General features: G+C 48.0%; 1 protein-coding gene across 2 annotated transcripts in view; it reads right to left on the reverse strand.

The window, feature by feature from the left end:
- TMEM132C (transmembrane protein 132C) overlaps positions 1 to 22,068 on the reverse strand; it is a 172,961-nt gene that overhangs the window by 22,515 nt on the left and 128,378 nt on the right. The window contains exon 4 of one of the 2 annotated variants that reach the window (XM_071444942.1): positions 17,130 to 17,313. The exons of the other annotated variant lie outside the window; for it this stretch is intronic. Within the exon in view, the coding sequence (XP_071301043.1) occupies positions 17,130 to 17,313 (184 nt within the window). The remainder of the gene's footprint in view (positions 1 to 17,129; positions 17,314 to 22,068) is intronic. 2 annotated transcript variants of the gene reach the window in all.

Here is a 22,068-nt window from a genome sequence, read left to right on the forward strand (position 1 = left end):
GAGGACTGCAGCCACTGATGTCAACAGCAAAACGGGGCACTGACACTGCTGATACTGTTTTCAATTCAAGCTTAGTGAGTCTGAAATTTAGGTCAGATTTCCTTTTCATCTGGCAACTTGTTATTCCTCAGGTTCTCCTGCAGCTCTCTTAAGAAATCCCATCAAACTTAAAAGGAAATGCTAAAGAGGAATGTTGGCTGTTCTAGAAAGGTAAGAACCCTCAATGATTCCTACTGCAGCACGAGAGATGCCCAGCATTGGGAGGGGACTGGTGCCCACCCAGCCACAGCCCTGAGCAGAGATGGAAACCTTTTGCCTCCACCTCCCCTGAAAGCAGCCATAACTCATGGCTATTACACAGATTAAGAAATACTGATGTGTAAGCAATTAATATATTACACACCACACTAAAAGCAATTTTCAGCTCTGCCACTTCCCTTCCTCAGGCTCCAAGTGCCCTGTGATAGTTACAACAAACCAGAAAAAGAGACCAAGGAACAAAGCCTGGATTTTATTGTCATTTTTGTTTAGAACTAAAATAGAGAATTGTGTATCCTCCATCCCTGGATGTGGAACAGCCTCATGGCACAACTGCTGCCTGCTCTGTGTTCCCTTCATATTGCTGCAATAAAGCCAAAGGCAATCCAGGGACAATCACCACAAACCTGACAGAAAACTCTGCACAGCACAGGAAACATCCACAGCCCAACCTCCCCAAAGGCTGAACTGAAACAGAGCAAATGAAAGGAGTCAAGCAGACTCTGTCTGTCTGTCTGTCTGTCCGTGAGCACCCGGATTTGCTTCCCTGCATTCTCCCAGCCCCTGAACAGCCTCTGACAGGCACAAATCCCATCTTCAAGGACATGTCAAGCACCACCAGGACAATAATTGTTCTCCAGCAGCAGCAGCGTGGGGGCTTCTGGGTCTCATTTTTCAATGCAATATCCTGCCCTGATTGCAGGCTAATTCAGGAGTACACAGACAGCATTCCTAAGAAACTTTCAGAGAGACTACAGATTCATTTAAAATGAAGGCACTTTTCAAAATCACAATATCTTGGCCATTTCCACATTCTTTAATTTTTAAAATCCCCCAAGAACCAATCTACTTTCTGCGCAGGCAGCAAGTAGAGTTTTAAAATGAAATTTATTTTATGTGACAAAAAAATTGGAAGCATCTGATAGCAGTGTTTGGACTTGTTCCCCAAGAAATTCAAAGATGAGGGAAGTAGAGTAAATTGAAAAAACACACAAGGAAGATGCACAGTAAGTCAGCATCAATATCCAGGTCAGAAAGAAGTTCCTGTAAGTGAATTGCAAACTCTAAAAAGGCCAGGACTGGCACCTGCACAGCTGAAACAGAGCTACACAGATAATCCTCATGGAAACAAGGGAGACTGGAGCCCTGGCTTGGAAGCCTCCAACTGTCTTGGCAGCACAATGCCCAAATCCCAACAACATCTGACTCTGCCACTGCAGAGGCTTGGCTGCCTCTCTTGCCTCAAGAACATCTACAAAGTGTTAGGAAGGTTTTTCCTGTTACCAGGGCATCCCTTCCATGGATACAACATGTGAAGGAAATAATTACTATTTAAACGCATTTAATTAACAAATAGTATAATTAAAGAACAAATTTCCCTCTAATGATTAGAGGAAAACTCTAGTGGTTAGGCTCAAGGAGGTATCAAAGGAGATATCTGAAAGCAAATTATTGAATTTTGCGTGTAAGAAATTCCTTTAAAATGTATTGACAGAATTTAATGCAAACCCACCCCTGTGCAGGAGGTCTCCAAGCTCTCCTCCTCGAGCTGCTGTGGAGCTCAGAGCACCACAAAGCTGCTCTTGTGCTCTGGCCTGGCCTGGCTCAGGTTTATTTGGATGAAGTCCACTGGCCTCAGCCCTTCCTTCTCCAGCTGCAGCCACTGCCCTGCTCACAGCAAACTCTGCAGGACTGCTCTGCACAAACATCACCTATTTCCTAGCAAGGGGAAAGAATTCCCCAGAGCAAATGTGTTCTAGGCACCCCTAGGGCTGACTCTGCAGCAATCTCACTTTTTATTCCACCCCTTTTCAGTCAGGGAGCTTGCACTGAGGGCAGTGGGAGCTCTGCACAAAGAGCAAGAACACAAAGTGCTGCTTGGGCTTAGCTGAAGAGCAAACCTGATGCTCATCCAAGCTCTCAGTTGTAAAAAGGCAAGCATTCAGCCATGACTGATTCAGGAACTAATTCAACATTAAATTGTGGCAGAATGAGGAAGCAAAGTGACAGCTGTTTAATTAAACTCTAAATCTGATTAGATGGTGTTATCAAGAGAAATCCATGGGAGCCTGAGGTCATGAGAATGGTCCAGTGTGCAGGCTGGAAATTCTGCGAGTGGAGTCTCCCAGGATGATGTTAATTATGGCTCAGCATTCAGATCTGTCCCCCTCACAGCCACAGCACCTCAGCAGTGACAAACCTGTGGCACAGACCTGGAGGACCGACACAAAAATGCCAGTTATGCTTTGATAGGGAGAGTTGCTTGGAGGAGCATGTGGGAAAGGGCAGCTGGGCACTGTTACCCTTGAAATGAACCCAGCAGTTGTGTCACAGAGCAGCACAGGGGCAGCAAGTGCTGGCTGCTGGCAGGGCTGCATGGGGACAAAGCCCACCCAGGAGAGCTCCAGGAGCTGGGCTGTGCTTCCACTGAGGCTCCCATCCCTGGGAACACTGATGTGTGCCAGAGGAGATGGAGATGCGGGAGATGTGAGGCTGCAAACACCCAGGCAGCCCAGGAGGGGCACTGAGCTGTGCCTCAGCCCCAGAGCAGGCACAGAGCTGCTCTGCACTGCTCTGCACTGCTCTGCAGGCAGCTGTGGGGCTGCTGGGTGAGCACAGTGGGTGTGGGTTCAGTCATTCATGCTCCTGAGATTACAGCTGATTAAGGAAACGACACTGGTAGGCAGCAGACTCTGCTGATCCCCAAATCCCACGATTAACAGTAAATTATACATTGTGCTTTCTGCCAGCTGGGCCCTCTGACCCCCCCTCCACAGGCACTGGGTGCAGGAGGGAAGGAATTCTGCTCTGGAAATTCTCAGCACAGCCTGCAGGAGAGCAGGGGTTCCTACAGACCAGGGGGTGGGATGGCTGGGACCCCTGGGGCAGAGCCAGCCCCTGGCAGCAGTGGGGAAGGGCAGATTTTGTTGGTTGGATTTTGGGCTGCTCTTTCACTTGATTCAGTACCATTGGCCCACCACATCTCAGTGCTGCTCTTCACTGATCACTTTCTAATACAAGGGCTGTCACTTCATGAGGGACACCAGCTGCAGGAGAAATGGGGAGATGCTGTCCAAGAGTGACACCAAAAGGAGCAGCCTGCTGCCTTAACAGCATCCTCAGCCTCCAAACGGGGAGAATCCACGTTCTCCATGGCTGGAGCTTGAATCCAGGTTACTCCATGACTCTGAGGTCCACACAGCCATGGAAAATGTCAGCTAAGGAACAAATGAACTGTGGAGAAAAATCAGGCCATTCCAAATCTACATAAGAAACAGACTTGTGAGTAGAAGTTGCCATTGCTGCAGTCTGCTCCTGACGAGGACAGGAGAACAAAGGAACTCAAAGCTTCCTTTGGGTGGTGACTGCACTGTGAGGAGTCTCCTCTCTGCTAAAGCTTTGCTCAATACAACACCACACAGGGCACAGGAATTCAGGGCAGCACCTGCCCCAAGAACAGGCACAGCCCAAACATCTGCCCTGGGCACACCCAGAGCTGGGGCTGGCACTGCTGCCCCTGCCATGCCCAGCATCTGCCTGAAGCCCTGATCCTGGGATGGCTCTGGCTCTCCAGGAGCCCTGCACAGGGCCAGGGAGGCTCTGAGAAGGGTTTGGCTCATCCCCAGATCTGCTCAGAGCACAAGGAGCCTCAGGTGTTCACCAGGTGTGCTGGGGATGAGCTGATTTGGGTGCTCTGTCCCAGGAAGTCTGGTTTGGGTGATTTGGGTGCTCTGTCCCAGGAAGTCTGGTTTGGTGATTTGGGTGCTCTGTCCCAGGAAGTCTGGTTTGGTGATTTGGTTGATTTGGGTGCTCTGTCCCAGGAAGTCTGGTTTGGTGATTTGGTTGATTTGGGTGCTCTGTTCCAGGAAGTCTGGTTTGGGTGATTTGGGTGCTCTGTCCCAGGAAGTCTGGTTTGGTTGATTTGGGTGCTCTGTTCCAGAAGTCTGGTTTGGTGATTTGGTTGATTTGGGTGCTCTGTTCCAGAAGTCTCCCCACAGGCTCCAGGAGCCCTGCAGAGGGGCAGGGAGGGGATGGGGAGCAGGGACACCAGGCAGGAGGATTCAGCCTCATCCTCCCCACTGCCCAGCAAGGTGACTCTGGCATTTAGAGCCCATCAGGGCTGGGGCCCCTCAGCAGCTCCTCCTGGGCTGGAGCCCTGCCAGGAACACAGGGGCAGCTTCCTGGGGCCAGCAGCAGAGAAAGCAGAGCTGGGGTGGGAATTCTGTGGGCCCTGCACAATCTTCCCTGCAGCTTTTGTGGACAGTGTAATTTATGATCAAGATCTAAGTGTCTCTTCAGAATGGGAACTCAGTGTTCTGCAAATGCAATGCCCTTTTCATCAAGGATCCTGTCTCTGCTTAGTCTCCACATTAAGATAAATCTTAATTACTGGCCCCCTACATTAGCAACAAACCATTCAGTTCTCTTCCCTGCTTGCACAGTTTTCAAATACCCTGCTAGTGGAATTTTGGAGTCCTGATAAATTACACTCTGCAGACAGAGAAGGGGGATGTAGAATATATTAAGAGACAGGGATGCAGAGAAATATCTCTGGATCCTAGGATGACTAATCCCCACTTTCCTTCAGTGAATCCATCCTGTTAGCATCCAGACACGCAGGAGGGAGCATCACCCATGATTACTTTCATTCAGCAGATGCAGACTGTGTTGCTAAATGTAATTCTATCATCTGTCACAAGTGAGCATCCCTTGCAAAGGAAGAAGGGACTGGAGCACCTGAATTGCTTGGTTCTGTCTGCAGGTGGTGCCAGGCAAGGCTGGCACTGCCCAGGTCACCCTGAACCAGGGACAGAGCTCTGGGCTCTGCCCACATCATTGTGACAGCAGGAGTTTTGTAATTGTGAACAAAAAGGTAAAATCATATCAGCATTCCATGTGAAAAGGCCATAAATGGCTCTGGCCAGCAGGGAAAGGAGCAATGGGCACACCCTGGGTTAGGAGCAGGAGGGGCCTTCCCAAAGGGACAAATCCTGAGAAATTCTGCTGGAAATTCTGCTGGGAATGCCCCTCCTGCAGAGGTGATGGGAGAGGAATCATCCTGGCAGACAGGGCAGCTTTCTGCCCCTGCTGAGGGGGGACAAGCAGCCCTTCTCTGACCTCCAGCTCCAGAGCCAGGTGCAATGAAGAACCTTAACAGCCAGCAGGTCCAGAGAGGCAGGAACACAGGACCCAGAACAACAGAGACACAGAACCCAGAACCCAGAACTACAGAACCACAGAGACACAGAACCCAGAACCACAGAACCCAGAACCACAGAAACCAGAACCAGAGAGACACAGAACCACAGAGACACAGAACCCAGAACCACAGAGACACAGAACCCAGAACCACAGAACAACAGAACCCAGAACCACAGAGACACAGAACCACAGAACCCAGAACCACAGAACCCCAGAACTACAGAACCCAGAAGCAGAGAACCCAGAACCACAGAACAATGAACCCCAGAACCACAGAACCCAGAACCACAATGCCCCTGAAGCTCCCGTCACTTCTTCTACTTCTGAACAACTGAGAATCAAATTCCGATTTCTTTTAACAAATTGGTTTCAGAAGTAAATATTTACTTCACTGTATTTGTTATACTAACTTTATCATATGCAGTTCATAAAACCAATTCAAAACTTAATTTTGGAGCTGTATGAGTTTGCCACAGGCACTGAGACTAACCAGGAAATCTTATTTCCTCTCCCTTGTGAAATAAAGATCTAAGCACTTGCATTAATATTTCTACCAGTAAAGTTCCACTGCCTGGATGTGAATTTATTATTTCTCTAAAATCAGCCCCATCCTGGCTCCATGTGTCAGTGCTGAGCAGAGACTGAGGTGAGCACCCAGGAGCACCCAGATCAGCTGATCCCCAGCACACCTGGCTGAGCACCTGAGCATTCTCTGCCTTGCTGGAGCTGTGGCACCAAATCCCACCAGGAACGGCTCAAATGTTGAATAATATTAAATAAAGGAATAAAATTAAATATGGAAAACCCAAATATTACACCAAAGCTGCTTTCTGTTGGCTGAACAGCCATGCCAGGATTCCGTGGCCAATCTGCATTTGCAAAGAAAGATGGCATTTCCTGCTGTGTGGAGGAAGAGTCTGGAACTGAAAGGACTTCAAAGGAAACAATTCTGGAACCCATTAAAACTTAAAAAAAACCTTTCAGGACAACTGCAGGAGACGGGAAACAGAATCCCACATTTCATCTTTCTGTAGGCACTTAATATATAGAATAAGGACATAAAAGTGAGTGGAGAAGATGAGAAGCAGAATCCTACATTTTATTTCTCCAAGCATATACCTCAACTAAAAAAAAAACCCCAGATTTTTTTAGAAGAGGCTTATTTGTAACACAGGAAACTACCTGCTCCTCTTTGTGCCATTTCAGTCCTCACTTTCAATATTTAACTAAATTGACTCAGAAATGAAAGCACTAATATAGGAAACATTATCTAGAGAGAAAAAATTGTAGTTATGGCTGGAAATGTGAGTGATTACCTGAGATATTCCAACTGCAGCACCATAACTGGCTCTTTTTAGCACAGGAAATGGAGACAGATGAAAATGAGTGAAGTGACAGGTTAAAAGCCCTTATTCTGAGCCCAACACACTTGAGAACCATTGCTGCTGCTGCTGCTTCAGAGCACTGCTGCTCATGGATCCAAGTACACTTGCAGGTACTTCTGAGCACACTTACACTTGATAAAACAAGCAGTAAATTGTCCTAAGTTCTCTTGAAAACTTCTGGTTTTATGCAATGATGCAGTGCATAAATGATACACATTTAATTTCTGGCAGATGTATGAAAACACCTGCAATATGTAGCCATACACAGAATTTTTTATCTGATGAGCACCCTCAGACAAGGGCTTGGGAAACTGAGTGGAGGGAAACACATGAAGAGCATTAACCTGAGGCTGTGAGGGTGATCTGAACTCTGTCACTGAGCTGAAGGAATTTTAAATGCTCCATGCATGTCAAGGATGAAGTCCCAAGGACAATTCCTTGTTTTAAAGAACTGGGGTGCTGCATGATACAGGGATGGTTTTTATGGCTGCTCTGGAGGTTGTGAACTTGCTTTATTTGGGTAGATTAATATGCCATGGATTATTAATGAGCTGCTTTCTCCTTCTAATATGCAGAGCTCATGTCCTACAAGCTCCTGAATCCTCAGTTCTTGCCCGTGCACTTGGCTGAAGTCTGGGGATGTCAGAGCCCTGCTCAGACCACAGTGGAAGAGAAGCAGGCAGCTTCTGCTTCAGTATTTCAATTTCATTTAGTCTGGTTTGAAATCAGCAAGAGGAATTTTCTACTTGCTCTTTTTCTTATTTTGGCTGTACAGTTTTAATTTTTGATAAGCAAAATCTGTAACAAAACCACCACAAACTCTTGAAAAAGTGGTCCTAAAAATGCAGAAAATAGTCATTATTATTTCCTATCCTTGCACCTAGATTATTTTTCCTCTTCAAATAGTTTATTGATTTCACTGACTTCACAGCAGCTCTACATAAACAAAGTACACAGAGGGCAGGAACAAGATTATTGCATTAATGGGAGCAGATACTGTACAGACATCAGAAACTCACTGTGGTTAAAAAGATGAGAGAGTGACACAGGAAAATTAAATTATTGATCAGACACATGTCTGATAGACTGGTGGGCCTTATAGAAACCAAACCTGGCATACATCTAGAAGGAGGAAAATTAAATCTATACAGTATGTATAACCACAGATGCAATTATCTCCCCCTTCCTCAAGCAGAAACATTTTACCTGCAGGGGCTGCTTGTCCAGACCCTGCTGCAGGCTCCTGGCTGGAGAAGCATCCTTGAAAGGGGCTGCTCTGATCATTGTGTAAGTCAGGGATATGACAGGCCAAGGCACCAAACCCATTTGTTTAAAGCACCATTTTCTCTGTTAGTGTAACCTGGAGCAATCCCAGTGACCATTAACTTTATCTGAGCATCTCACAGCAACTTCCAGCTCAAAGAGGCCTGAAAAAAATCAGTGTGCTTGAGAGCTTGGCCTTTTTTCCCAGCTCTATTGGATGGCCTAATAAAAGACATCACCTCTAGCCACAAAGCTGGCTTCACTTATGGAATTACTCTGATTTTTACCCCTCAGGGCCAGAACTGCCCTGCCAGTGCTGGAGCAGGGGAGGCAGACCAGCATCCCCGTTCAAGCAGGGAGTTTTCCTTCCCCCAGAAGCAGCAGTACAGAATGATCCTGTCAGCCAAACCTTGCTCAGGAAATGCACGTCCATGTCCATTGTAAGGATGAGCCAAGTGCAGTGGGCCTGAGCCACAGAGCCACAGAGCCCAGGGCAGACAGACATGGGGCTCCCACCCCGCCAGACAATTCCTGTTTCTGCTGTCAGAGCTCCCAGGGCTTCATGAGCAGCCCATCCTTTGGATGAGGTAAGGGCAGTGAGGAGGAATGGCTGAGCCTGGAGTTTATTTATTCCCACACCAGGCTGGTTCCTGCAGCTCCCAGGCATCCTTACAGCACATGCCTGGGGATACCTGTGCCAGCTGGCACTCCCAGCCCTGCTTCTCCACGCTTCCAATTGACTTCTGGTCCCAGCTCCAGAGAGAGGCTCCTCTGCTGGCCCCACCAAGCAGCAAACTGTGTAAAACTTCCCCAAAAAAAGGCACAGAGGAGCCTGGACAAAGTGATGCTGAGGAGCCGGGGCTGAGACGGATGGCTTTGCTTTCTGCTGCTGACACCACCTGAGCAGCAGGAGGCTCCTGCCTTCTGTCAGCTCCCCAAAACCAGAGCTCAAGAGCACAGAGGTTACAGCAAGCCTGGCCCTCAGCCAGCCCAGGGCTGCTCCAGAACACAAGAGGAAGGGAATTCACCTTTAAATCACACAAAGGTGATTTCTGCCCGCACGCTTTTCCCCCGAGCTATGTCCTGGTAAAGTCTGGTTTATGCAAATGGAAATAAAAGTGTTGTGCCAGGGTAAAAAATGTCCACATTAAAGAAGGAAAGGAGCTGAAGTGGCTCTCCCTGGCATGGCACACCGAGAGTGCAGCTCAGTAATGAAGCTCAAGGCTTGAACTGCAAGCAGCAGTTTGAGGGTAGAAGGTGTAAATAAATGTGCAATTCTGCAGAGCCATGACTGTGTGAGCACATTATGGGATGCACTAACACTCTGCTGTGCCTCTCAATACTGAATTTACAGGCTAATGCTTCCCTCTGTCATTTCCTCAAACTTCCCGGTGAACTTGAATTATTTTTACACTTATTTAGTTTAAGCAAAACACTCATTCCACAGCCTCCAAAGGACACAGAGCTCTGCTCCTACAGGCCCTTGGGGAGCAGAGTACAGCACAGTCACTCCTCTGGCACTGACACTCAGCATTCAACAGTCACCTCCTGCAATTAATAAAACTGCACTGTTGCTATTTTTCACTAATAGAGGATTTCCAAAAGCAAATTACAGCCATAAATTACATCATTACAGCCTGCATTATTGTTCTGTGGGGTAACAAATCTTGCAGAAAGACAATCAGCTCTGCTAGAGGAAAAAAAAATACAGAGGACAAATCAGATGATTGGGACCTGATTAAAATTAATATCAGTGGTGGTTTTTTTCCATTTGCCTGCTGAAATTCCCTCTCTCACCAGCGTGCTGGTGGTCATGCCACAGTGCTGGAGCATTAAATATTAGGCATGATTTGTTTCTGAGGGGAAAGTCCAGTGTTTGTGTGGATTCCCTCTGCAGTTTAACTGGGGTCTAAGGACACCCCACAGCAATGGGGCCATAAGGGCTGGGCTGGGAATTCCCTCAGCACATGGGATCACACAGACAGCTGGGACATCTTTTACAGTGGTTTTTTTTTGGTGGTCCAAGCTTTGGTGAGGTTCTGGTACCCCTCTGGTTCTGGGGTTATGGGTGAATCCAATGCCATCCCCAGTGCTGCTGCCCTCCAGCAGAGGAGAGCCAGCAGCACAGCACCAGCTCTGTCCCCTGCACTGTGCTGAACCCTGCCCTGCCTCTCCTGTGCTTTATCTCCCCCAAGCAGAACCAGTGAGTTTGAAGTGCAGATTCTGAGTGAGTTCCATGACAAACATCCCCAGTGATGAGCATCTGTCTGGATAATGAACTGTAAACTGAGAGCAGGGCAAGGCAAACACGCAGCCAGAGCAAATTGAAGGTGAAAAGCGCCTGGGTTTTTAAGGTGTGGGGGCAGTTCATTAAAACACTGAGCCTTATAAAATCATGGTGGTGCTTTAACCCCATGCTCCCTCATTACATCCCATTAGAGAAAGGCCCTTTCTGTTGTCTCCATCGTTTCACTGTCCAAGCTGGAACACCTCAGACCTCATCAACTGGAGTTCAGCCTAAACAATGCACAGTTCTGCTAAGCAAACATTTCACCTGCTGCTGAAGAGTGAGGCCTCCCCCAGGAACACCAGAACTCTCTTTACAGAGATCAAAATCACCACTGGAAGCTGCCAATGAAGAGAAATCCCTTCTGCTTTTGTGTATGGGTCCCATCCATCCCACCTCAGCTCAGCTGGCTGAGACACTGCCCTGTCTGCAAACACACCTGGCCTGCCCTGGCAGCTCCTGCTCAGCTGCAGGAGGGACACATTGAGGGAGTGACACATTGAGGAGCTGCAGACCATTTACCCTCCAGGGAAAACCACAAAAAATACAATACAATACAATACAATACAATACAAAAAAATAAAATAAAATAAAAAATAAAATACAACAAAATAAAATAAAATAAAATAAAAATAAAATACAACAAAATAAAATAAAATAAAATAAAATAAAATAAAATAAAATAAAATAAAATAAAATAAAATAAAATGTTTGCTGTCTGGAGTTAGTCTGGACAGTAAATGTGTATTTACTAGTTAAGTCTACACAATCACCTGTTAGCTACAGCTAATGAGAAAACTGAGTTTATGGAGAACTGGTGCATTAATTCTAGAGGAGAAGGCATCATCCAGCCATGGAGGCTGCTGAGTGCTGTTCCCTCTCCCACACAAAGCCATGCCATGTTCTCCCAGCTCCCTGTCCTGCTCCCCAGCCCTGGCAGCAGCAGCTCTGTGCTGCAGGAGAGCAGCCAGACCAGCCCCAGCTGCAGAGCTGCCCATGGCTGAGCTCTGCAAAGCCTGAAAGGCTGCAGATGGATCACCAGTGAGGGACTCCCCTGCCTTCCAACTCCAGCTCTCTGCAAGCAGCAGCCTCGGGAGCTGCTCTGCTCCTGCTGGCAGTGCCCTCTGCCCTCCTGCATCTGCTCTGGGCTGGGCACAGTCCTGAGCTGGGCACAGTCCTGAGCTGGGCACAATCCCGAGCTGGGCACAGTCCTGAGCTGGGCACAATCCTGAGCTGGGCACAGTCCTGAGCAGCTCCAGCAGCAAGGCCAGCCCTGGAGTGCCCTCCTGAGCACAGCTCACTCTGCTGGCTCTGCTGGCACATGTGGCAGCTGGAATATTGCCTCTGTGGCTGTGTTCAACAACACGAATTTTCATCAGCTGTCACTTCAAATATTCACTGCTGTTTAAGATGTCTTCTTCTGGTGGGGCAGTACCACAAAGCTGGAGCAACACTTAAAACAACCCCCAAAATACAGCACAAGACAACACAGCCTCCAGACTTCACACATGACACAGTGCAGCACCAGGAACTGACACAAGTGTCCCCCTGCCAGCCCTGCTGTCCCTCCTTTCCCCCTCAGGGAGCTCAGCTTCTCTGAACCCTGACCCAAGCCTGACTTGGATCAGCCTGGCTCATTCACAGAATTCTCCAGAGGTTCCTGGCACTCCTCCTCCAGGGGAGCATTCTGCTATCAGCACACCCAGCAGCCAATCATTTACTTTGTGTCTCCCTGCGCATTCTTGTTGTTCTGCAATTTTTTGTTTGCTTGGCAGGATTTGCCTCCTGTCGAGACTAAGGAGCATCTATTAAGCCTCATATTAACATTTTTCAGAGATCTTTAAAAACCTGAAAGTTAGCTGGCCCCACCTCTCCTCAGCATCTTAAAAATCCCAAAGTAATCCATCCCATAGCATTGTCAGACTGGGGGATGCTCAAGAGGAAATTGCACATACTCATAGAAAATGACATTCAGCTTGAACCAATGGAAATACTCATTGCAGCCAGCTGGGACAGCCTTATTGACCCATTCTCATTTCCTGCAAAAGGTAGGGCTGAATGGGACTGTAGAAAGCAGAAATGCAGTAAATGGAGGGAAGCAGAAGCTGGAGGCAAAGTGCAAGGGCTGTAGAAATGACCTCTGGGAATTCAAAAGGCAGCGTTAAATTGAGCCATTTTGGGTTCTTTATGCTGTCTGCACCTTCTGACCAATTTGAGATCAATGAACAACGGTTTGTCCATGTTTTGCTTTTGTTTCCTGATGGCAGGCAGCACAAAAAGCCAATTCTCCCCAGATAAGGTGAATCATCCAGCACTGCAGGTCCCAGTCCCTGTGTGACATTGGTGCTTTACATGAACAGGCAGGTCCAGAGTCCTCAGCTGATACCAACAATTTATGCACAGGTAATGCAGTCACATCCCCCTAATCCTGAAGGAAGCAGGGCTGCTCTCCTCTGAGCAGCCTGCACTGGGGGAGTGGGAGGCACAGGAGCATCTCTGTGTGTCCCTTCTCTCCAGGACATTGGAACTCTGCTCTTCCACTCTCACTCTCAAATCTCCTGACTTCAGGTTCTGCTCGGGGCTGCAGAGCTGATCCAAGCTGTCCCAGTCACTACTATTAATAGAATAACTCCATTTTGCATAAAATAAATTTCCTTACCTCCCAGTATTTATTCCATGTGAGTCATAACCGAGTTATCTGAGACAATACCTGTCAGCTGAAAAGTCTGACACGTGGATGATCTGTTTGTTCATTTGTTTGTTTGTGATAAGCAAATTAGGAAATGGATTTTTCCTTCTGAAAAGCTCCTCTGTGCCTGTTGCCTCCACTTCACCAAAGACTGAAAGATGAACCAGAGTGAGAATTCTGCACTTGTGTGCCCTTGAACTAGATAGAGCTTTATGGTGTGAACTCACACACTGTGCAGGGATGAAAACTCTATTTATTCAGGTCCATATTTTAAAATGGTATTGCAGGGACTTCATTACAATGAAATACCTTAAAAAATCCTTACCTCAGGGAACAGCAGACATAAATGTGTATATAAAACAACAGTGCTTTGGGAGCTAAGGTTTTGATCACCTCTGTTTTAATGGAAAGCCAGTTAACAAGCACACATAAAACTGTCAAAAAGTGGTTTTGGCTGAGTCACAGCTCTGCAGTGGGTCCAGCCCCTGCTCCTGCAGCAGGAGCACCAACACTGTGAGTTCAGAATGCACAGAAACACAACCCAAGCACAACTGAGCAAAGAGCACACGAGGAACTACAGTGCCTGATGAGCAGCTGAGAGTCCCAGCCTCACAGTGATGCTGGCACTGCCAGGTTCCTGTGGGTGCAAACTGGAAACTGGATCAAGCAGCAGCTCACAGGGTGTTCTTTCACAGGGAAGGATTCAGTTTGCATCAGGGTGCATCAGTTCCCATCAGTTCCCTTCAGCAGATGGATCTGCTGATTTACCCTACACTTGCTCCACTGATCCAAGCCCTACAAGGCCATTTTAAAATTTCAGGTTCAGTTCTTGCTGACAATGTCAATTCTTTAATCTCTTTCAGAACGCCATAGCAACAGTTGCACTAATCTTTTGAAGACCACTTGGTTTTCATCTTACAACTCTTTTTGTAATGTAATCAGGCACAGGGCAATAAAAGATACATGATCTTCCTTGCTTCATAAGTTTGGAATGGCTCACAGGAGATGAGCTCCAGTCCATGGGTCAGAGCAGCCTTTATCTTTGTTCCACCCAAAGCAGGGAAAAGTTTGCTGAGAGACTTTCCAGGGACTTTTCCTCAGGGCAGGGCAGGGACCTGAGCAGCCCCCACAGCTGGGACACTGCAGTGTCCTTGGGCAGCTCCTTTTCCTGCTCACTCTTAAAAATGTGCAGTGACAGCTTTGGCTTTGCATGTTTGCAGTTCTACCCTGGAACGCTCCGTGCTTAAAATCAACAAAATCTCCTTTCCCCCAGAGGATTACAAACCCCACTTGCTGCTCAACACTGAGATCTCATTTGTGGACACAGCCCCGTGCTGCTGCTCTGCTGGGCAGGCAGATACAGACTGTGAGCTGCCTCCCCAGCAGGGCCAGGGTCACCCTCTGTGCTCTCAGGGACTCCTGTTCCTGAGCAGGAGAGCTGCCAGCTCATCAGCTCAGCTGGAGATTAATGCCTGCATGAAGGAAGCACCCTGGCTGGATGTGCAGGGTTAGCTGAGAGAGAAGTGAAAATTCCCTTTATCTACCAGCATCCTGCTAGTAAAGCCAATTGTGCTCTGGTGCTCCATCCAGCTGCATTCTGTTAACACAGTGTATTTTGGCTCTGGCTAAGTGTTATCACAAGGCACAGCAATGAGATAAACACAAGAAAGCTTTGTGAAGAGAAAGGTTTAATGATTTCATTGTTTGAACCCTCTGTTTGAACCCACAGTGCCTACTGGCAATCTGCTGGGAATAAAGGATCTTGCCTTACATGATTTATAAAACACTAAACTCATCCTTTTAGACCTCAGTTCTTACAGGAACCCTCGCAGGCAGATGAATTTTAATGCAGGATAGACACAAGTCTGCAAGAACCCTGAATGCAAGTGCAGAGGCATCACACCCTGACAGGAGATATCAGAACCTCCCTTCCCTCAGATATGGAACACAGAGAAGAAGCTGATGAATTCTTTCATGAAAAGAGCAAGAAGACACAAAGTCTGCCAGAAGACACATGCCTGTTGTTTGGCAGTGGAAGGCATCTATCTCAAAATAAAATCTGACCACAAAAATTCTGCTTCGTGCACGTTCTCCAGTCCTTAGAGGACAGATGCTCCAATAAATATTCCCTGCTCAAGCTGACAGGTAATGAGGACAATTATTTCCCCCTCAGATCTGGAATGCAGTGCAGGCTTTCTGCTGACTTGACAGACTGTGGATCAGGAAATTGCTGGCCATGACCTCATTTGATATGAGCAGCAGTTTCACTCTTCAAAGGGGAAGAATATATTGAAGATTGGGACTTCCAGGAAATAATACTCATCTAATTATCTGCTGAACACTGTTCAAAGAAAAGACTGCCAAAATTTTGCCACCAAGATGATGCACTGGAGGGACAACACTCACAAGAAGCATAGAGCAATGTCTAACTCTTCCAAATCCTGACCAACAGAAAATAAAATGCCTGCCTAACAACAGCACAGCTGAAATGCTGGAGAATCCAGTGAAATTCCTTGTTTTCCAAAAACACTGATCAGAGAGAGCAGATTTTAACCCAACCCATTTACTCACAGGAAAGTCTGCACTTCATGATTCTTAAATGTATTATTGAGGCTATTATTGTTTTCTATTTTTGACCTCAAACCAGAAGTTCTTACACTATTAGGTCATGAAGCAGAAGAATCAGTATCAGCCTCAGCCTACCAAGGACCAAGCAACCTGGCCTTCAGCAGAAGGTCCTTGAGGCCCTCTGGAGTTGCAAGTTCAAGGCAATCAGCAGCAGGAAGAAAAATCTACTGGGTTTTGTGGGAAAAGCCAAGAAATTGAGGGTTTAAACATGAGGGAGATGGTTGAAGAGGCAGCACCCCTTCCTCTGAGCATCCTATCCTTCTGAGCATCCCCTCCTCTGAGCATCCTATCCTTCTGAGCATCCCTTCCTCTGAGCACCCCTTCCCTCTCATCATCCCATCCTCTGAGCATCCCTTCCCTCTGAGCATCCCTTCCTCTGAGCATCCCCTCCTCTGAGCATCCTATCCTTCTGAGCATCCCTTCCTCTGAGCACCCCTTCCCTCTCATCATCCCATCCTCTGAGCATCCCTTCCCTCTGAGCATCCCTTCCTCTGAGCATCCCTTCCTCTGAGCATCCCTTCCTCTGAGCACCCCTTCCTCTGAGCACCCCTTCCTCTGAGCATCCCTTCCTCTGAGCATCCCTTCCCTCTGAGCACCCCTTCCTCTGAGCATCCCTTCCTCTGAGCATCCCTTCCCTCTGAGCACCCCTTCCTCTGAGCATCCCTTCCTCTGAGCATCCCTTCCTCTGAGCATCCCTTCCTCTGAGCATCCTTTCCCTCTCAGCATCCCTTCCCTCTGAGCACCCCTTCCTCTCAGCATCCTTTCCCTCTCAGCATCCCTTCCTTCTGAGCATCCCTTCCTCTGAGCATCCCTTCCTCTGAGCATCCCTTCCTCTGAGCATCCCTTCCTCTCAGCATCCCTTCCTCTGAGCATCCCTTCCTCTCAGCATCCCTTCCTCTGAGCATCCCTTCCTCTCAGCATCCCTTCCTCTGAGCATCCCTTCCTCCTGAGCACCCCCTCCTCTGAGCATCCCTTCCCTCTGAGTACCCCTTCCTCTGAGCAACCCTTCCTTTCAGCATCCCTTCCCTCTGAGTACCCCTTCCTCTGAGCATCCCTTCCTCTGAGCATCCCTTCCCTCTGAGCATCCCTTCCTCTCAGCATCCCTTCCTTCTGAGCAACCTTTCCTCTCAGCATCCCTTCCCCTGAGCACCCCTTCCCTCTCAGCATCCCTTCCTTCTGAGCACCCCTTCCCTCTCATCATCCCATCCTCTGAGCATCCCTTCCCTCTGAGCACCCCTTCCCTCTGAGCATCCCTCTCCTGTGGGGTCAGTGTAGCACCTGGGTGCTGTGCACAGAGTGAGGATGGTTCCAGAGGCAGTGCCAGGGCAGGGAGCTCTCCCTGCTGAGGCTGAGGCTGAGGCTGGGCTGGCCCTGCCTGGCTCAGCACGGGTGGGCACGGGCTGGGAGGGGCTCTTACCATGGCCAGGGGCACGATGCCCACCAGGTCCTTCTGGCAGATGAAGATCTCGGCCAGGGCGGGCTCGGAGGAGCCGTGCTGGGGGTACTCCACCTGCCAGCTGATGGGCTGCGTGCCCGACAGGCTGCTGAAGCTGGCGATCTCAAACTCCAGCTGCACGACCTCGTGGAACAGGCTGGTGCTCCTGGGGACAGCAAACAGAGCCATTACTGGGGCTGCTGAAGGGAACCAGCTAACACTGCCAATGCAGGTGGTTACCTGAGCATATCACACTTCTACAAGACTTTTTGCAATCTACAACTGCCTCAGAGCACACAAACTGGGATTATCCATAATTACTCCAAGCTTCTGCTATGGGCACTGTGGAGGGATGGAATCCAGCTTATTATAACACACATTCCATTCCAAGTTCTGTTTGATATTTCAAACATATTTCATACTCCGCCTTGGATCTGGACTCTGATCAACCAAAGTTAAGGCCAGTGCAGCTCATGCAGGCTGAGGAGCCCAGAATTACTGCAGCCAAAAAGAAAACCAAGGTTTTTTGTAGATGTCCACCACAAAAATCACAGAAATCCTCAGCAATGAAGGTTAGTGTGGGGAAGCCATTAAACAATTAACAGGATTAAATGAAAAAATGACAATTTTAGTCTAACCTTAGAGGTGCTCTCTGGAGATTAAAATCTCGGGCAACTGAGACCAAACAAAGAAAAAATCTGTGGCAGGTAAAATACACCACAAACTCAGTGAGTGAATTTGAAAAACAAATATGAAAAGACATGCTGGAAATGTTTCCCTCGTATTAAATTCTTTAACTACACCAGAAATAATAAGAATAGATGAAAAATATTTACTGGCCTAGCTGCTGGCTTAATTAAAAAAAAATAAAAAAAAGTTTAAATCCCCTTCATTAGAAATTATCCATTAAATTCCCTGGAACTTTCTAAATGCCTTCCCACAGTGTTAATATTCCACTGAAAATTCCTGCAATCCAACCCTAGCTGAAATGATTTGCAAATGAAGGGAATGACAGGTAACTTCCCAGCTCAGTAACCCAATCCCAGCCTCATCACACCTTTGCCTGCATTCATCACGTAACAGCTTCCATTTTTCCTCTCTTTTTTACATACAATACATGAAGGCCCATTTCTGAGAGAATCCATCAAGAACTGATCATGTACAAAGCACTTAAAATCTCAAGTGGCAGACCTTCTTTCTCCCTCTGAACTGAAATCACCGTTTTTTGCTACTTAAGACATATTCTGTGCTTTACTTTGCGTGATTCCTTTGAAAGCAAATGGTTCCCCTGATAATTATTATTTTGATTATGGGTTTTCATTTGGATGGCTCCCTCTGAAAAGTCTTAATACTACCTAATGCTTGAAATTTATTTCCTTGCTGTTTTCTTGCTGTGTCAAAAGAGAGACACTGGAGCACTTTTGTGACAGTGGCACATTTCCTGCCTGCATTTAGAGAGTGATTTTGGGCAGTAATGTGATGGATGGATGGGTTTAGCAATTCATAACTCAAGCCCAGCCTATTGCCACTTGAAGAGCTCCTACTAAATAAATCTCCCAGCCTGTAAATAGGAGGCAGCTGCAGGAGCTGGGGTTTACACTCCTCTGGGACAGCTCCCAGTGAACACACGCTGCAGGGAGCTCGGTCATTTCTGTGCAAACATCAGCACATGCAAAGGCACCTGAATCACCTGAGCTGCAGTGTTCCTTTGGCTGCTACAGGCACCATTATGCCCCAGATTAATGACACCTGAAATGACATTATTTGCACCATTTCTAGTTCTGATTCTTAGCAGCTGGCAGAGAAAAAGTTTTTCCATGTGATTGACCACCCCAGTGCTTTCACTCCCACCAAATGGAGAATAAATCTTGGCACACATCAGAGCTGCTCCAAGAGTTAGTGAACTCCAGGAAAGGTGTCCAGATGAAGAGGTTTGCATGCATTTCCCCAGGGATCTCTGAAATTGTGCAGCTCTCCAGCAGAAGCCCCACAGCTCTGCTGGCAGCTGCAGGTGGGACCCTGCAGCTGGGCAGGAGCTCATTTCCAGCCAGCCCTGACTCCCAAACCTCCTCTCCCTTTCCCTGCGTGTCCCAGCCCTGCTCCAGGACTCAGCAGGGGCTGGTGACACACCCAGGCCACGTGGAAGGCTGGCCCAGGTAAGGACCAGGGCTGGGTTTTGCCAAGTCCTTCCTAAGCACTGCCCAGAGTTCTGGTGGCACTGGCGAGCACAGCACTGGGCTCTGGAATGGCCTTCAGCATCCTAACACCATCCTGCACCTGAGGTGTGGTTTGAGGAGCCATTCTGGACAGAAATCATTGTTATCAGCTTTTCCAAAACACCTGCCAAGCTGGGATTGCCAGTTCTCCCCAGCACTGGCGTCACTGAGCTCTCCTGGCCAGGTGTCCCCTGGCCCATGACAAAGACAGGCTGCTTTAGTGGTGGAAGGCCTTCAAAATGGTACCAAAATTCATCATCAGAGAACTGATTAATGCTAAAGCATCTTTTTCTGTAAAACATGAGATACAAAAAATGTCAAAAAATGTGCATGGTGCAAGACAGAGCTTTTCTTGGTGCTCCTCCAGGCTGACCTGCATCACCATCCAGTGCCTGCATCCCTGAGTGAGGCACCCTCCACAGCACAGCAGCCTGGATGCAATGTCACACCATCATCACCTTCCTCCTTCCCTCTTCCCACAGAAGAAACAGAGAGATGAGCAACAGCTGGGAAAGCATCCACTTGAAAAAAAATCTGCCTTCAGAGATGTGTAATGGCTGAGGAAAAAATGCTCCTCCTGAAGCACATTTAATGTTCAGAGCTTGTTCACTGACTGAAACAGCAGTTCCTTAATATCCCACATTTAGGAGTGCTCAGCAGCCGGAACAGCAAGTAATTATAAAACTTTTCTAAAGTACACAGCACGCAGTGATTACAAATGAAGCTTCCTCAAGGAAGAGCTTCCAAGGAATTGCTCCAGGGTGGATAGATGAGTCTAATTTGATTGGATTGAGAGCTCCCCTGGGCCAGGTCGCTCCTTGGATTTATTTGAATTCACAGAAATGCAAATCATTCAGGGCCAGACTGGAGCAGGAGCCAGCACGGGGGAGTGGGGGCTCTTTGGATGTGCTGAGCAGCCCTGGCAGGGCAGGTGTGGGCACGGACATCAGCCAGCAGCTGAGGCACAGGGGCATGCTGAGGAGATGCTGGTGCCCACAGCTGAGCCTGCAGGTCAGGGATGGGGAGTGCACTCCTGGCAGAGGCTGGCAGCAAAGTGCTGCCCCAGGAGAACGGGCAGAGAGCCCCTGCACGCCTCTGAGCAGCACAGCTCGGAAAAGAAGGTGGAATGGAAGTGTTCTGCTAATGGAGAGATAATAAAAGATGCATAAAAAGCAAAACAGAAGTGACATCAGGAGAAAATGCCATGGAAGTTGCCAGCTGCTGCCAGCTGTGTGGGCAGCACACACCCTTGGCAGACCAGCAGTGCTAACTGCACCAGCACTCTTCATTTTAGAAGAGTTTCAAGTATGATATTAAGCATTCCTTTGCAAGTACTTATTGATCATTCAAACCTTCAGTGCCCTGAGAAACATTTACCCTTGGAAGAAGATTTTCCTTCTATTCACATGCAGGACTGGCTCTATCCAAAGCTGTACTTAATTTAATGCAGGGGATTTAAAACCTGGTACAGTGGGTGAACAACCCAGCTAAGCTCACACTGGGGTTAATGCCACAGACAATGAACACAAAACAGATTCTGGTTCCTTCAGGGGTCTGGAAAAAGGGGAGCAACGTGAAACCTGCCCAGGGCTGAGCTGAGGCCAGGGATAGTGACCACTGAGGCCAGCATTAGTGACCACTGAGCCCTGAATTAGTGACCACTGAGCCCAGCATCAGTGACCACTGAGGTCAGCATCAGTGACCACTGAGCCCTGAATTAGTGACCACTGAGGCCATCATTAGTGACCACTGAGGCCATCATTAGTGACCACTGAGGCCAGCATCAGTGACCACTGAGGCCAGCATTAGTGACCACTGAGCCCTGAATTAGTGACCACTGAGGCCAGCATTAGTGACCACTGAGCCCTGAATTAGTGACCACTGAGGCCAGCATTAGTGACCACTGAGGTCAGCATTAGTGACCACTGAGGCCATCATTAGTGACCACTGAGGCCAGCATCAGTGAGCACTGAGCCCTGCATTAGTGACCACTGAGCCCTGCATTAGTGAGCACTGAGGCCAGCATCAGTGACCAGGCCTGTTCTGCAAAGGTTTCCTGGGGCAGAGGGGCACCAAGGAAAGCACAGAGAGGATGACCAAGGAAAGCACAGAGAGCTCAGCTGCTGCCAGGGCCATCAGCAGACAGAAACCTTTGCTGCATGCCCATCTGCAGGTGTGGCCCAGCAGTCTCTGATGAGAGATTTCACAGTGCTGGGTTATTGCTCCAAGTAATAGAGCAGTTTCCACTCTGAAATGAGTGAATCTGAGCACTGCTACGGGCTAAATCAATAATTTCGATTTATTACAGTGACTCTCAAAAGAGAAATTTTAAAAAGCCTAGATTAAAAACATTTTTTAGCCATCCTTTATTTCAACAGATTTTTACTGAAAGTGCCCAGGGATCCGAGAATACTTCGACCTGCTGGAAATTCAGCAACTCCTTTCTTCTCTAATGCTCTCCAGTTCTGACAGTGACATCTTAATGCAAGATCAGCACTTACCAAATGACATAAAAAATGGAGAAGAGCACCAACCCCACCATCCCCCAGTTACAGCACACATCTGACTCTTCACTGAAGGGATGAATTGAAGCATGTGCAGGGAAAAGCCATCAGAGGCTGCTGCTGGTCAAACTGGACCCCAGAGCACTCTGTGGGGCAGCTGAGACACAGCTGAGACACCTTGGAGAAGGGCTCAGGGCTTGT

This window comes from Agelaius tricolor, unplaced genomic scaffold (genome assembly GCF_023055355.1).
Source record: "Agelaius tricolor isolate 1412-34295 unplaced genomic scaffold, bAgeTri1.0.p SCAF_20, whole genome shotgun sequence".
NCBI lineage: Eukaryota > Metazoa > Chordata > Aves > Passeriformes > Icteridae > Agelaius > Agelaius tricolor.